We start from the raw sequence: 16,658 nt of genomic DNA, 5'->3' as shown, positions 1-16,658 counted from the left end.
AATCGATGACTATTTGTTTTATTTTGTCAATGGTATTCTTACATTTAGAGTTTTTCACAATAAGTCTTCACTCTTCAACATTTGAAGTTTGGTCTGTTCCCATGCGTTTGTTCTTGTAGTGTGTGCACATATGATAATTACTCAATGCTGAGTCAATGTTGATTTGGTTTTCATGCCCCTTCAGGTTCTTTACCCATCTAGAATGTTTAGTGCTGTAAAGGAAAAAAAAAGTACTTTAAAGCCTTTCTAACTTATTAGTATAGATAATAATACTGCCATACATATACAAAATAAAATATAAACAGTTTAATATTTCTCGACATTATTTAAAAAAACAAACAAGCTGATACATACATGTAGATAATATATAAAGAAAATTACTAAATTTATCAATAAAATTCATCATCATCATCATCATCATCATCATCATCATCATCATCATCATCATCATCGTCGCCACCACCACCACCACCACCACCACCACCACTTGATTATTGAATACAGTGAGTTTATAAAACAACAAACACCAACTCAAATATGTTTTATATGAAATACTCACATCATCTCTATCAGATGTGACTGCCTTGTGGATGACATGGATGTCAAATCTGTCTCAATGATCCAACATAGTATTTAATGCAGGCTGGAATTCTTCATAGCCCCAATTTGCTGACTTAGTAATATTCAGTCATTTTCCTACCTGAAATAAATTAGACTTCTGATTATCAACCGGCAGAAACTACATTTGTACAACTGTGAAAGACAAATGCACATGTATCAATTATACATTCAGCACTAATATCCGTGTTAGCCAAGAGTAAGTTGGTAGGCACAAATGTGTAGTTGTTGTGCATACGGTTGATAATGATTCACAACAGTACGGGGTTTTAACGAGACCTACACCGAGCAAATGAATGTCGCTAGTGTCAAAGCTGTCGTGGCTTCCAGCCCGAAACCATGTACGTCTTTTCTTATAGGTTTATTTTGAAAATATGCAGTTTGTAAACAAATAATGGGTATGTTCATGTATTATGGTATGTTAAAAATAGGTCACATATCAAAACACATCATTTTTAAACAAAATTTTAAGTCTGATATTTTTCTAAGAAAAAACAATCAAATAAAAGATTACATACTCATATCATATACATAAATAATGTGCATAAGTACATTTAAAAATATGAAACATGTACATAATGCACCAGTCAATTGTAACCATGACACCCCAGGTCCAGGGTTATGCCGGGGATAGCCGGGGAAACGGGCCGTGTTTTTACCTTACAGGTGGCCCTGCAGTGCCGGGTGAATGTGGTGGTTTTGTCTTCGAGAAAAACATAGCGGCGAATATGCCTCACCAAGGCTCCCTGGGGTGCGGGGGCATATGGCAGGGATTTGACCATCAGTTCGTCCTCGCAGGACGAGGATTTTACCTGGGGTTGGCTGGACCGAAAGTCAAAGTCCCGGCTATTCCCCTTACCTGGGGGGGGGCGTGGTTACAATTGATTGGTGCATAATGCACCAGTCAATAGTAACCACGCCCCATCACCGCATTCACCCGGCACTGCAGGGACACCTCGAAGGTAAAAACACGGTCCTTTTCCCCCCGCTATCCCCGGTATACCCCCGACCTGGAGGGGGGCGTGGTTACAATTGACTGGTGCATAAGTAGATGAAGTAACATGTATATTTATAATAATGTATAATTATAGTACATGTATATAAAAATATTAACACGCTGTCTTAACATTTAGCAAATAAAAATGATTTAAGAATTAAGAAAAGGTTAAGATCAATTGAAAAACAAACATTTTCGAACACATCAACGTACAAAACTACTCAAAGATACTTACATACATAGCCCTTTGATACGAATATCCCAGTTCCATGCCGATTGTTGACATTCGTTTTTTCGACAGAAAATCTTCTCCTACGCGTACAATTCACTTATAAACCATGTTTTACTGTAATGACTCAAATTGTTAGGTGTATCGTAATCAACTGTCAGTGTGCACTTTTAGTGTTTACTTATTTTAAACGTATATTCATGATAAAAACATCACCCGAGTTTCCAGCTACTACGATGTAGAAATTCCATTATTGACCTATGAATAGTGGGGAAATACCTTCTGGTTCTAAAAATAGCAACATCCGGTATGTGTTACAACTCGGGGACAATCGTAATAAAACTTTACTAATGTCACCTTCAACACATTAACATATAAATTTAGGTGAACATTTAATTCCAATATCGATTAGATTAAAGAAAAAGATTACCTCATGGTTTATCAATGCAGTAAACATAACAAAACAACATAAAACATAATTATTCCCATTCACATAATTACCGGTCCACACATTTTACATTTCCGGCACATGATATCTCAGATATTTCAGGTAACCAATCGGAAAACGTAAACGAATCGGGAACAGTTATTATACTTATTTGTCGTTCTTCCGAAATAATGTTTTAAAGATAAATTGAAGACTATCTATTCAACGATAAATAGCATTTTTAACACCCATGCAATCGCCACCCAATTGCATTTTTTAATCATTATAAAATAACAGTAAAACCCAACTGTCAACCAACTTAAAAACCGCTCCTACCACTAACTAAAATAAATTCCCATTCCATAATAGGCGCGCACTTCAGTGCGGCGCCAATGAGCACTTAACAAGCTGACACAATGGTAAATGACAAGAAAAGGTTAAGGTAAATATATGTTGCATGAATGTAAAAATATGTAAATGGTACAATATACAATGAACACTTCAAAGTAGTAGTACACAGTATGTTCAAAATTTAGCAATGCTATAAATATTATAACAATAGGCAAGTAAGAGGAACAACAAAGAAATCCCATGCTGACTAGAAAAGAACTCAAATTGCATATGAAATGTTGATGCACTACCAACATCAACAGAGTATTATAGTAAAGGCAAGTGGTATGAGTATGCTGTAGAGATACACAACCAATATCTCTATAAATGAAAAGGTATTATGTGGTGCAAATCCTGTTCATTTTGATGCATGACCAATACTAGGATGTAATTTTTGAAAGTCTGATGTATTATCTAAAAGCTTTAGATTTCCATCTTCCTAAAAGCATAATCTCTTGTTCAGATTTTCCTGATATAATTGCTTGTATGCAAGCTCCAATCCGAATACTGTGGAATTTGTAGTATTTAGGTGGCAGGTTGACAAAGTGCAAAAGTTTCACGAAATGTGTTTTGAATTTTCCCAGTGTTAAAGAGGAATTGTTTGCCAATATGAAAAGTGGACCCTTACTATTCCCTCTCTGACTGAGGTAGCTTTTTAAGGAAGTGACAGGGCAAAAGGATTTAGAAGAGGGGATGATTATTGAACATGCAGGTTGTGCTTGTTTTCTTAGTTTTGTGTCGATGCAGTCGTAAGTGAACATATTTCTTTTTTAAATTCCACATGTTTCAATTGTACGACTTGATGGTCTTTGCTGCTTTAAGAAGGGAGAAGTTCGCCCATTCGAAAGAATCCATGAAAGGATATCAAAAGGATCGCTTGACATAACTGTCTCAAAAAGGGATTTGTTGCAAATACGAATGCTGTGGCTTTGCAAAGTTTCTTTATGTCCTCGTGCAGAAGAGGTATTCTGCAGTCAGATTTTGAGTTAGATTTGTGTTCGCCTAGAACCATGCGGCGTACGATGAAGGAATTACAAGGGTCAGGATTACTTGTGAGCTGATGTTGATACGTTATTGCCGAAAAGTGACTGCCAATGGTCGATTGGGAGTATTTCAGTAAATGTAGGTGGGACACAATTGAGGCAACTGTGTCAGATGTTACTGGTAAGTAGCTTCTTGATTCTGGCATATTTGAAACAAAAACAGTAAACCTTGACAAAAAAATTTTATATGAGAGCCTTGTTGACGGAGCAAGAGATGCAGTTATTCGATGGGTTTTTATTGCAGCAATGCTAGTGGGCTCATCTGGATTGGTAATGGTAGCGGTGTTTTGTTCAGATGTGGGGCTAAGGCTAGTGCCTCTTGAACCTGTAACCGAGAAAGTAAGTCACAAATTGCATTTTTCTTGGTGCTAATGTGTTTGGCCTGAAAACAAAAATTGTTTTCCAATGCGGAGAGAACGATATTCCTAATGAGCTTCATCATGATTTTGTCCTTAGACGACTGTTTGTTAAGGCAGTACACTACTGCCATATTGTCGCAAATGAAACAGATGTTAGCGTTTTACCAAAGATGTCCAAACATAGAAATGCCAGTGCAATGGGGTACAGTTCAAGAATGTTGATATGATGTTGTTTGACTTTTTGGGGAAATATACCGAAGGTCCAAGATGACCCGTGGGTACATGCGAAACCTTTTGACCCTGCTGCATCGGTGAATAACTTAAGAGTTGTCGAAGTGGTAAATCTATCACTTGTTAAAAGAGTACAGTCATTGTCATCATTGGGAAATGTGTACCATAACGCTATGTCAGCCCTTGTTTCGCTTGTAATGCGGATATGATGGTTTGGTTTCGTACACCCAATGGTTAAGTCGTAGAGGCGGCGCAAGAAGCACCTTCCCGGTTTGATAACCTTACAGGCAAAGTTGAGGTGACCCAAGAGGGATTGCAATTGTTTTAGTGTTACCTTTTTACGCTTTTTAAACTTTCTAGCAGTGTGCGTAAAAGCTGTACCTTGTCGGGTGGCAAGCTTGCTGTGAGAGAGTTGGTATCTACAAGAATACCATATGCACTTCAACTTGGGTATTTGGGAAAACTGTCTTTGAAGTCTTAATTGGCAGACCAATCGTTTTAGCAAAATCTAAGAACCTTTGAAGAGAATTGAAGCATGTATTCGAACCGGCATGACCGACAAAAATGAAGTCATCAATAATGTGAGTTTGTGTTGTAGGATCCACTGTATACTAGTTGAGAAAGCTTCAAAAGTGGCCACTGAAGATGTAGCACCCATTGGTAAAACGGTGTTAAAATAGTACTTGTTTTCAAATGTGAATCCCAATTGTGATAATCCAATGGTGATATTGGAATAATGCGGAAAGCTTCCTCAATGTCAGCTCTTGCAATTGTACAGATTCGGCCACATTGAAGAATGAGTGATGAAACGTGGTCAAATGTTTCCAGTGTAACCACAGAATTATATTTTGGAATAAGATGGCATTGCTGTGGATGACGGGAATGAAAGGTCATGAATGAGTCTGAAGCTGTTTTTGGTGCGTTTTGGTACCACTCCCAGGGGACTACATACGACATTTGGTAGAGGTGGTGTAATGTAGGGATCCTTTATGCGCCCACGTGTAACCTCAGAGGCTTATTTGTTTCTGACAAAAGCAAGGATTTTATGAACTGAAGAATGGTTCTGTGATACCCGAGGAGGAATGTAGTCGGCTGTTCCTAATGAAAATCCCTGATTAAAACCTTCAACCAAGAAATGTGTTTTATCTGTGTCATATCCTTCAATGTAAGGTGCTAAGGTGTTGATACGAACGGGTTAAGGCAACTTAAAGTTGTTCTCACTTTTTAATTGAAGAGTGGCCTGATTTTTGAAAGTTTGGTGTGTTGAAAGAGTATCTCTTTGGCATATTGAATGGCTTTGAGCAACGTGAAGCGCCATGGGGTCCTTCACAGTTGCTACAATGGTGGGCGACAGTGCACTTTGGCTTTATGCATTGCCCAGACTGTTGGTAATCCCAACAGTAACCTTTTCTGAACATGATTTTGTTGGACAGAAATTTTGAGTTGACATTAGAGGGGCCACGAAAGGGCTGGTTTAGTATTGAGCAAAATAGGTACGTCTCTGTGTGTATGATGCCCCACGGTATGGAAGGTGAGACAGCACGCAGTTTTCTGAACTTCTCATCATAGAGTTGCCAGTGTTTAGATGTGTTTGCGAGGTGTTGAATGATTGACATGTAACGAAAAAGATGAGGGGCTTGAGCAGGGTATTTTGCCGAGTAAACATCAGCGTACATTTGAAATGCCCTATTCCATTGGCCAATTTCAGTAATGGGCTGTGGGGATGACTTTTGAATTGAAGTAATGGTGGCATTTTTTTTCTGATGGTTGTGGTTTCATTATTGTGATCTTTGTTTAGTAAATATGGAAAGTCCACAAACTCTCCGTTTGTTATTTTATCAATGATTTTTTTTTATCAAGGGGGGATGAATAGCTGAGAATGGCCCCAAAGAAATGTTTTCATATGCATAGGCGGTATGCATAGACGAGTCATTAACACTCACGGATGAACTTTCGTCATCGGAGGACTCGGATGATATAGAAGGAACCTCCGTACCGTCAGCCTTGTTCTGGTTCTTATTCCATAGGAGTTCACCAATTTCGTGCAGAATTTCGTCAACCTTGGAGATGGCGTCAGCTAAAAGGACTGCTAGGCGGCTCTGTTTATTTCCCGTGTTTTGATCCTGGACTGCCTTCCGTCTGCCCTTCTAGCTGTCTTTGGGTTCTTCTTGTACATTATGCTCAAATTAATGAGGTTGGTAATTTTTTGTGTGTATTAATGGTACAGGCTACAAGTTGTAACCTGTACGCACACTGTGTTAATAACAATCACATTGGTGATAATAAAGAGAGGAAATAGGCACACAACCAATGCCCGAAAATCCATCTTTGAAATAATGTCACATTAGTGATAATTAGGATAGGAAAAAGGCACACAACCACTGCCCGAAAATCCATCCATAAATAAATGTCACATTAAGTGATAAATAGGATAGAAAATAGGCACCCAACCAATGCCCAAAAATCCATCTATAAATAAATGTCATATTAAGTGATAAATAGGATAGGAAATAGGCACACAACCAATGCCCGAAGTCCATCCATAAATAAATGTCACATTAAGTGGTAAATAGGATAGGAAATATGCACACAACCAATGCCCGAAAATCCGTCCATAAATAAATGTCACATTAAGTGATAATTAGGATAGGAAATATACACACAACCAATGCCCGAAAATCCATCCATAAATAAATGTCACATTTAAGTGATAATTAGGATAGGAAATAGGCACACAACCAATGCCCGAAAATCCATCCAAAAATAAATGTCACATTAAGTGATAATTAGGATGGGAAATAGACACGCAACCAATGTCCGAAAATCCATCCATAAAAATAATGTCACATATTGTGATAATAGGAAAGGGAATGGGCGCATAGCCAATGCCCGAAAATCTGTCCCAACTTATTAAATAATGTCACATTAAGTGATAACAGGATGGAATAGGCATATTAGCATTGCCCCAAATTCTCCCATGAAATAATTTCACATAAATGTGATAATAACATAACACGCAGTTCTGGAAATCATTAAAGCCAAAGGTAGCATTAGTGTAACTTATGTTACCAGTACTTATTTAAATAGCTGTTCATTCGAACAATATATGGTTCACTAGAAAAGTAAAACCCAATGGGTAGTATCTTCCCAAAATTAATGGATAACTTAACACCATACAAAGGCGATAATTGATGTAAGAGCAAAACAAACAAAACCAATCCCTGGATACAAGTACCTAGGGTGTTACTGATATGCACTTCACAGGAAGTTGGTGAAATGTAGCTGAACCCAGGTACGGCAATATTCACACACTGCAGATCAGTTCACCCTGTGACAAGTGTGTTAGTTCCAATGTCCCGATTATAATTTTGATTGCAATATAAACACAAATAATTAATGCAAAAGGTACAATGTACTTTTAACCCGGAAATTCACGATGAACCGAACTGATGAAGAAAAAATCGACAGCGAATTTGCAGCGTGCATTCGGCATGAACTTGGTTATAGGAATGACGTCACCATTACGTCATATGTACTTCCGTTGTGTGGAAAATTCTCAATAAAAAAAAAGTTCTTATGATTGATAGGTCATGTTTTCACATGCTCAATTCACTGTAAATCAAAACAAATTACTATCATTATTCCTGAAACTTTTATACCTTTAGTATCTATTCTTGCTTGATTTATCATTTAGAGTAGAGATTAAAGCATAAACCGCTGCCTTATAGTTGAAAGGTCATTTTGGAAGAACTGTCATGGCGGACGGTGCAATTTTCAGAGTTTGTTTTTCAAGTGGAGTGATTTTTCTTACGAATAACTTGACCCCCTTTTTTATTGGCTTTAAAGGTAATTTAAAGCTTGTACTTTAAGAATATATGTGGTTATCATAGCCTGCTTTCGCTCGAAATGCCTTTAAATGTTGTCTAAATATTATAATTTTACATTGAATTATATAGGGAATAACAATGGTGGTGTGTAACCTAAATAGAAAGGCCGTTATGCGCATGCTTGCTATGCTGCTTCCGTTGCGCTGAGGTTATTTTATACTGATATATGTATCGTTAACAGACACTGCTTTGCCTCTCAGCCTATCCAAGACTGTTATCAAAATATACACATGCACAATATAAATCAATTTATATCTCCTTCGTCATATAAATTATGTTTTTGTATAGATGCTTACTAGGCTTCTTATAACTCTTTAGTCTTATTTTATTTTTACTTTTTTATTTTATCCAATACATACGTGCAATACTGTGTGTTGAACATATATCGATCCTGAAAATTGTACATATATATAGTGTATGTTTAGTGCTATAGTCTCCTTTAACTCCTGTTATGAGTGGCAATACTTCCCTTTAAAAAAAGCTATATCTATTATGTTGTTGTAAGGTGTATTGATGAGACTCAAATAAACTATTGAAACTTCTTTAATAAAGGCCACTTTATAACTAATCAATCAAAGAAAATAAGTGCGATAAGAACAAAGAATTGAGAAAATTGAAACAATTATTTTACTTATTAAAGATTTTATTTTCTGATTTTACTGATGTAATTATAAAACTATGTGTAAAAACAGAGTGTTTCTAAAACATTTACAAGTCCATTTACAGTCATTTTACTTGTAAAAGGTTTTATTTTCTGATTTTACTGATTTTATTATATATATACTGTATGTGTAAATGCAGACTGTTTCTAAAACATTTACAAGTCCTACTTTTTTATCTGTTTATAACAATTATGAGTATATGAATAATGAGAAATGCATTTTAGAATTTAAAAAATAACTCACGAAAAGATGTAAGTCGTGTGTTCGTGCATTTGAATATAAGTTTTGAAGTCAAAATCTGATTTAGTTATTATTTAGAACTAAATTTTAAGTACAAAACAATAAATTACTTAAAAGACATAAATAATTATTTCCTTTGACGCTTTGAAACTGCTGTTGTTTGTTGAAGACTATAATCCATTGACTATGACACTAATTTTCACTTAAAACGTGTATTTTACATTACGAAAACTGAAAATTAATACCGGAAATGAATAACTAGGGTGCGTCCTGCAAAATATTCCCGACAAAAAAGTCAACAAATATCAGCTGTTAAATAATTGGAAATCGAGTCTTTCAATGATTAAAATTGAAAAAATCTCGAACGGAGGGGACACCCCTCCCGAGCCAACCCATTCTGCGGCCCCAATGTCAATTTCCTTCCTACGCGCCTGAAATTGCAGTTACCCGGACCTGATTTTGTCCTGAAACGAGGAAAGATTGCTCGCGAAGAAAGTGTAATGCATTGAAATACCTTCAAAAAGCAAAGTCGACGTTGCAGGTTTAAATTCTAAGTAAAAGAAATTCAGAAAATAGTGGAAATTCAAAAGTAAACAAAAAAATAATCTGCGCGGCCAAATAATATGTGTGGGCGCCAAAAAATATCTTTTTATTTTTTTTCGTTTTTCGAATTTTAGGTGCGGCAACTCCGACGAACAAATGCTCAATTTGTTGTGGCCTTAGCGTTAAGTGGTAACATGAATCTTCTTACAGTTAGTATGCTACTTATTAAGTGGAATTCGCAAACCATAACTAGTTAACCTGTTAATGTTGTACTGTTAAAAAGAGTAATAGGTGGCAGTTCTGGGCACTTTCAAGCCAGTTTTAAGTCGTATGATGTTTATCTTATCAAAAAAGTAACGCCAATATTAACTAGTTAGCTACATAATTATCGCGAAAATTTAGTGGTTAACACGAAACAATTTGCGAACGTTAACAGGTTATCTTACGGCAGTTATATGCCACCATACATCTACCATGGTCGCTCGTGTCGATTCGGAAACTCGGTAAACCGGGAATATACTTATAATGTTGTTGTTTTTCTCACTGTCATTGATTTTGTAATGAACGTCGACATTTTAGTAATTATAAACCCTGTTTTCTATGAGATGAATGAGTTTTTGCTTTTTTTTTATAATTTTAGCCCTGAGTGAAATAAGTTTTTGTTTTTGGATTTAAATTTAAAAGTGACCTAATAAATGAAGCCAGCTAGATGTTTTTGCTCTAAAACAAAAAAGTTCGTACCCACAATTTCTACATGAGCTACACCAGTGACGCAAACTTACGCTCAGTCGCCAAGCTGCTATCATTCTTCACATACTTGAGCATTATTTATTCCCCCATATACTAACTGACCCTATTTCTGAAAGATAACATTAAAATATAGTCGATTGCCTATTTCAAAGGTGTAGCTTACGATATCATCGAAAATTATCATAATCCTAATAAACATGTACCCAGTAAGTAACAAATAGCGGTTCCGGGGTCAGGGCGCATACCCCCATCCTTAAAATTATCAAAGTGAACTTTTCATGTCAATATGCCCGAGCAGAAAGAAAACGCCCCAAATTATACCGGCTAAATGTTGCCCCAGCCCTCCCTACCATGTTTTGGCCTAATAGTTCCAAACGGGGAGAGGGCGCACGTTCTAAGGTGCACCGCCCAAATGCGCCATCTTTTATGTCAAATCCTAGAGCCGCCCCTGCTGACTTGATCAACTGATGTAAGAGGGAAGTCCAGCGGTTGCATCTGTATCACATGGTCGTACACATTATTATCTTCTAGTATCTGTTCATCATCGAGAGTTCGGACAACTGACCAATCGGTTCAATCCCGGTAGTAGACTTCGGACGAATTGTGTGTTAATCGATATATCACATGGTTAAAACGGATGAAGTCAATATCCGGAGTACTTTTTTAAATATTGAAAGGTTTTGAAACGAGTAACTCGTAAGGAATTCGAAGGTGAGACATCCGCTTATTTTTTTTATTCGGCACATATCACGTTTCCAAATTTCGAGACTACCACTGGAAATCATTCTGCTGTTCTTACAAAGCCGGCTTTATCGTGACTCAGACTGTCACCTCTTTGTCTTTCAGGCTTTAGTCTTGCATCCACATGCGCCCGTCGCCGTTCTCAGCAATGTTCCGGGTAGATCTGATTAACAGCGCCAAGTGGGAGAAGCGCTCCGTGCAGCTCATTTGTGTGGCGGCCTCCACTGCCACCTTCTGCCTGATCTACCTACTCACTTCCTTCGCCTCCACCGCCATCCCCATCTACCACAACCTCCACCGGAAGGAGAAAGTTTTCTGGAACCTAGCAGTTGTCCGTGGCTCCTTTGGCTTTTTCGCGATGGCTGTAGGCTTCTGGGCTATATTTCTGGACACAGAACTAGCGCATGACGTCGTGTTTGCAAAGACGCCCTTCAGCAACTTTGCCATGTGTATCACGGTGGGATTCTTCGTGTTTGAGTGTTTTATGGTTTGTTGGTCGGACTTATACTTCAGGCAGTTCAATCTGCTGTTGAACCTTCACCACTGGCTGTCGCTGGTCGGCTACTCGTTGGTGCTGTACAGCGGTAGCACTCACTACATGGGCTGCCGCGGTCTGCTGCTCGAGATGTCTACGCCATTCAGCTGCCTGTGCTGGACGTTGCTCAAAGCAGGTATGACACACACGCTCCTCTGGAAGGCCAATCAATTCCTGCTCGTACACACGTTCCACACGCGCTCAATTGTTGAGTGTTACATCTGGTACCTCACATACCAGCACTGGAACCGGATATGGGCCGCCATGCCCACCGAAACCTTCATCCCGCTCTACGTACAGCTGACACTCGTGACTTTCGTAATGACGCCATATTGGACGTACAAAAAGACTACACAAATGATTAATCCTGTAGACTGGAACTTTGAAGACTCGGTAAAAAACACCTTCAAAAACGGCCAGCTAAAACACGAATAATAATTTTCTTGCCTCTGATTCGGTTCCGGTGAACTCATTCACAGTGTTGTGAGAATAGGTGAGCGAATCACGTCATAATGGTAGTCTTGAAAAACAGCTTAAGAGCCGGCCACAGTGCCAAAGTGGGTGGGGAAGGTCAAACAATAAAACGTTTAAAAGTTCATGTTTTATTTAGTTTCGAGGAACGATCTTTTTAGGGAGTGAAACATATACTTTCGGTGACATGTTTTGAGATAGTAAGTAGTTAAACAAATTCTACAAACGAAGATTTTATCAGATTTTGGATAAAAAACATTCACATTATTTCGGAAAAGTCAGTCGACATTATAATTTTGTTTTTATGTCAGAATGCCCCATACTACCTATTCAACAATGTCCTGAGAGTTCTTGATAATATCTTGTGAAATAAGAAAGTTATTCAGAAAAATAGCTGATGGAATTTATTTCCGGGTTACGAAAGTGCATATATCTTTTTTAAAATAGCTGCAATCAACATAAAGCCCCAAGCCATGTTGATTGTGCAGTTTCGATACATTTGGCTCATCAACTTATTATTTTTGTATTAAGACATTTCCGGAAAAAACCGTAAACGCCTTTTGTTTTGAAATCTGATAAAATATTCTTTCGTAAAAAATGCTCAACTCCTAATTACAGCTTTTCATTTTGAAACGGATATATGAGTCATGCTTGTTAAATATTGAACCTCAAAACTAAATAGAAATTGATTGTTTTAAACATTTTAAAGTTTAGTCCTTCAATCGACTTTTGCATCGCTGCCTTCTATTGATGATTTATGTGTCAAAGTGAGAGCAAATATGACTTTAGGCTTATTCCAAGAGTACCATTAAGGCCATAAGTCGCTCATCTGTGGTCCCACTTATTAGATATAATATACTGCTCAGGGAAACTGTTTGAATTGTGTTATGGTAATTTTTCAATTTTAAAGGCTTTGATTTTAAGTGCAATAATCTTTCCTATGAAAATTTAGTCAGTTTATTAATTTTATAAATTGCCATACTGTCTTTACTTTTTGAAACTGTATTTTCATTAATACGTTTTTTTGAAACTGTATTTTCATTCATACGTACATCGTTTATGTTTGATGTTACTTGGTTAAAACCATAAATTGTATGATCAACTTTTGATACATATCTGCCTATGGCTATTTTTATTTGGTATACTTTCATGAAACACCTCATTTCTTATTTGTGAATAAGGAACATGGGGTATATAGAGTATTTAAGGCAACGGCCGATTCTAGACAAGCAGGATTTGAACAGTCCTAGTGAGACCGCCACCACTTGATGACTTGAACACCTCCGACCCACACGAAATTTTACAATTTCCTTGCTCCAGGGGTGAGAAGTAAACAACAACAAAACATCATTTTGTCTACATGCCCTGGATCAAAACATTGATAGTTGCATTAGTCAAGGCAATACACTTGTATGTACACATATCAAGATATGGTAACTCGGTTATCAAGTCGCATTGTTTCTCTACATTCAAAATTATATTCTTATTTATTTCGTGTTATCTGCTCCGGACTGAAGATAAACATGGACGTCAAGACGAACAGTACCCATCACGTCCGATTGGCATTGATATGATAAACCATGATAACGATACATTACACATCGTTATATATTATTTAGTGGATTCATCTATAACGATCTTGATAAAGGTCATGTGGTGTTCAGTGAGTAAAGAGTACTTGCCTTTATATTCGGCAAGTAAATCATGACCACCATCACCCTAATTCGTTCAAATCATATCAAACTCTGTTTTAAAAGACTTAAACTGTAACTGGAAGTAAATGCTCATTTCCCTGGTGTTTTTTAATTCCTGGACGCCATGTGTTCTTCATACAGACACACAAACGAGCGTATTTCATGTATTTTCATGACGAAACATTGCGTGTTATTTACAGTATTGTTGTTTTAAAAAATATGATGAATTTAATATAAGAATTTAACATAAATATAGCATTTACATACGACGAAACTTAACTTCCAAATCACTGGTTCCTACGCCATATTTTTGCAGGAAAATATAGGTTATCGGTCGTGGTCAATAGCGACAACATCAATTCTCAGTAATAAATACCAATACTAGTATTGAAATGAACGTATTTATTCCTGTTTATTAAAACAAATTAACACCAAATTGCTAGTAAATCAAATAGGGTTGGGCTTTCTGGGAAAATGAAAGGAAAAATTAACGCCGACGGACTAGTGCTTTTTCCAGTCCGGACACATGGCGGGCGCCATCCCCACGTGGGGAATTTATCAGAATGTCGAAGAACGATAAGCTGGATTGCTTTGTTCAATTTGATAGTATTCACGAGCCGAATCCACAGCAAGCTTGAAAATGAACGTCAATGCACATTTGCCTGGTGTTTTTTTTTATTTGCTGAACGTAATCTGTTCCTCATACAGTCACGAACACGAGCGTCTTATCCAAACAGACATATAAACAAGCATGTTATAGACACACACAAACACACACACAAACACAAACATGCATGTTATACAGACAGACACACAAACCAGCATGTTGTAGACACAGACACTTAAAACCAAACGTTTGATACAGACAGACGCACAAACGGGCATGTTATACAGACAGACACACAAACAAACATGTGATACAGACAGACGCACAAATGGGCATGTTATACAGACAGACGTGAAAACGGCCATATTAAACAGACAGACGCACAAACGGACATGTTATACAGACAAACGCACACACGGACATGTTATACAGACAGACGTACACACGGACATGTTATACAGACAGACGTACAAATGGGCATGTTATACAGACAGACGTACAAACGGATATGTTATACAGACAGACGTACAAACGGGCATATTATACAGACAGACGCACAAACGGACATGTTATACAGACAAACGCACACACGGACATGTTATACAGACAGACGTACAAACGGACATGTTATACAGACAGACACACACACAAACATGTGATACAGACAGACGCACAAACGGACATGTTATACAGACAGACGTACAATCGGACATGTTATACAGACAGACACACACACAAACATGTGATACAGACAGACGCACAAACGGACATGTTATACAGACAGACACACAAACGAGCATGATATACAGACAGACGCACAAACGAGCATGTTATACAGACAGACGCACAAACGGGCATGTTATACAGACAGACGCACATACGGGCGTGTTATACAGACAGACGCACAATCGGGCATGTTATACTGACAGACGCACAAACGGGCATGTTATACAGACAGACGCACAAACGGGCATGTTATACAGACAGACGCACAAACGGGCATGTTATACAGACAGACGCACAAACGGGCATGTTATACTGACAGACGCACAAACGGGCATGTTATACTGACAGACGCACAAACGGGCATGTTATACAGACAGACGCACACACGGGCATGTTATACTGACAGACGCACAAACGGGCATGTTATACAGACAGACGCACAAACGGGCATGTTATACAGACAGACGCACAATCGGGCATGTTATACATACTGACACACACACAAACATGTGATACAGACAGACGCACAAACGGGCATGTTATACAGACAGACGCACAAACGGGCATGTTATACAGACAGACGCACAAACGGGCATGTTATACTGACAGACGCACAAACGGGCATGTTATACTGACAGACGCACAAACGGGCATGTTATACTGACAGACGCACAAACGGGCATGTTATACAGACAGACGCACAAACTGGCATGTGATACTGACAGACGCACAAACGGGCATATTATACAGACAGACGCACAAACGGGCATGTTATACAGACAGACGCACAAACGGGCATTTTATACAGACAGACGCACAAACGGGCATGTTATACAGACAGACGCACAAACGTGCATGTTATACAGACAAACACACAAACGAGCAAGTTATACAAAAAAGACGCACAAACGTGTTACACAGACAGACACACAAACGAGCATGTTATACAGAGCATGTTGTACAGACACACAAACGGACACGTTATACAGAGACACACACGCACGGGCATGTTATACAGACAGACGCACAAACGGGCATGTTATACACGCACAAACGGGCATGTTATACAGACAGACGCACAAGCGAACATGTTATACAGACAGACGCACAACGATAGGCGAAGACTTGATGAGATCATAAAACGTTGATTGTTTTGTTTATATAGTGCTCGATTTCGTTCGAAGTGCGTTTTGTATTTTAAATGTAAGTATTAGTTGCATGTAACCCTAAGTTACACGGGCGATATCTTCCCGTGGGCAAAAAATAAATAATGATATCGTTCAAAACAGTTAAATGAAAATACAGCAGCTTTCATATGGTAGTAATTATGTGCATATTGTTTTAGCAGTTATGATATAAATTCGTTTTTAACTTATCTCAGATATGTTCTTTTTTATTCCATAACTCTACTGATTTATACCAAACTTTGATTTCTGGTTGTGGTTTAATTATTACTATCATATTGTTTTATTTACATTTATGCCATCTAAAAATTCTTATGACAACCT

At 37.8% G+C, this 16,658-nt stretch overlaps 2 protein-coding genes across 2 annotated transcripts; one reads left to right on the top strand and one right to left on the bottom strand.

The window, feature by feature from the left end:
* Positions 1–5,511: 5,511 nt before the first annotated feature.
* On the bottom strand, positions 5,512–10,432 carry LOC128216182 (uncharacterized). Its single transcript, XM_052922757.1, has 3 exons — positions 10,409–10,432; positions 6,238–6,393; positions 5,512–6,054 (listed from the first exon to the last, which is right to left on the bottom strand). Exons 1-3 carry the CDS (start codon positions 10,430–10,432, stop codon positions 5,512–5,514), a joined length of 723 nt encoding a protein of 240 aa, XP_052778717.1.
* Positions 10,433–10,975: 543 nt separating this feature from the next.
* On the top strand, positions 10,976–13,213 carry LOC128218425 (protein CLN8-like). The gene is made up of 2 exons (XM_052926092.1): positions 10,976–11,087; positions 11,223–13,213. The coding sequence occupies exon 2, from the start codon at positions 11,242–11,244 to the stop codon at positions 12,085–12,087; it is 846 nt and encodes a 281-aa protein (XP_052782052.1). The 5' UTR covers positions 10,976–11,087; positions 11,223–11,241; the 3' UTR covers positions 12,088–13,213.
* The last annotated feature ends 3,445 nt before the right edge of the window (positions 13,214–16,658 follow it).

The sequence above is a fragment of the Mya arenaria genome, chromosome 14 (assembly GCF_026914265.1).
Source record: "Mya arenaria isolate MELC-2E11 chromosome 14, ASM2691426v1".
NCBI lineage: Eukaryota > Metazoa > Mollusca > Bivalvia > Myida > Myidae > Mya > Mya arenaria.
The sequence above is the reverse complement of the archived record's forward strand: the minus strand, read 5'-3'. Positions and strand labels throughout refer to the sequence as shown.

Coding starts and splice junctions, on each gene's coding strand:
- LOC128216182 (XM_052922757.1), bottom strand. CDS start 10,432: ATGATAGCAGCTTGGCGACTGAGC. Junction 6,394..10,408: donor TAGCAGCTTGGCGACTGAGC/GTAAGTTTGCGT, acceptor GGAAATAAACAG/AGCCGCCTAGCAGTCCTTTT. Junction 6,055..6,237: donor CCGATGACGAAAGTTCATCC/GTGAGTGTTAAT, acceptor CACAACCATCAG/AAAAAAAATGCCACCATTAC.
- LOC128218425 (XM_052926092.1), top strand. CDS start 11,242: ATGCGCCCGTCGCCGTTCTCAGCAATGTTCCGGGTAGATCTGATTAAC.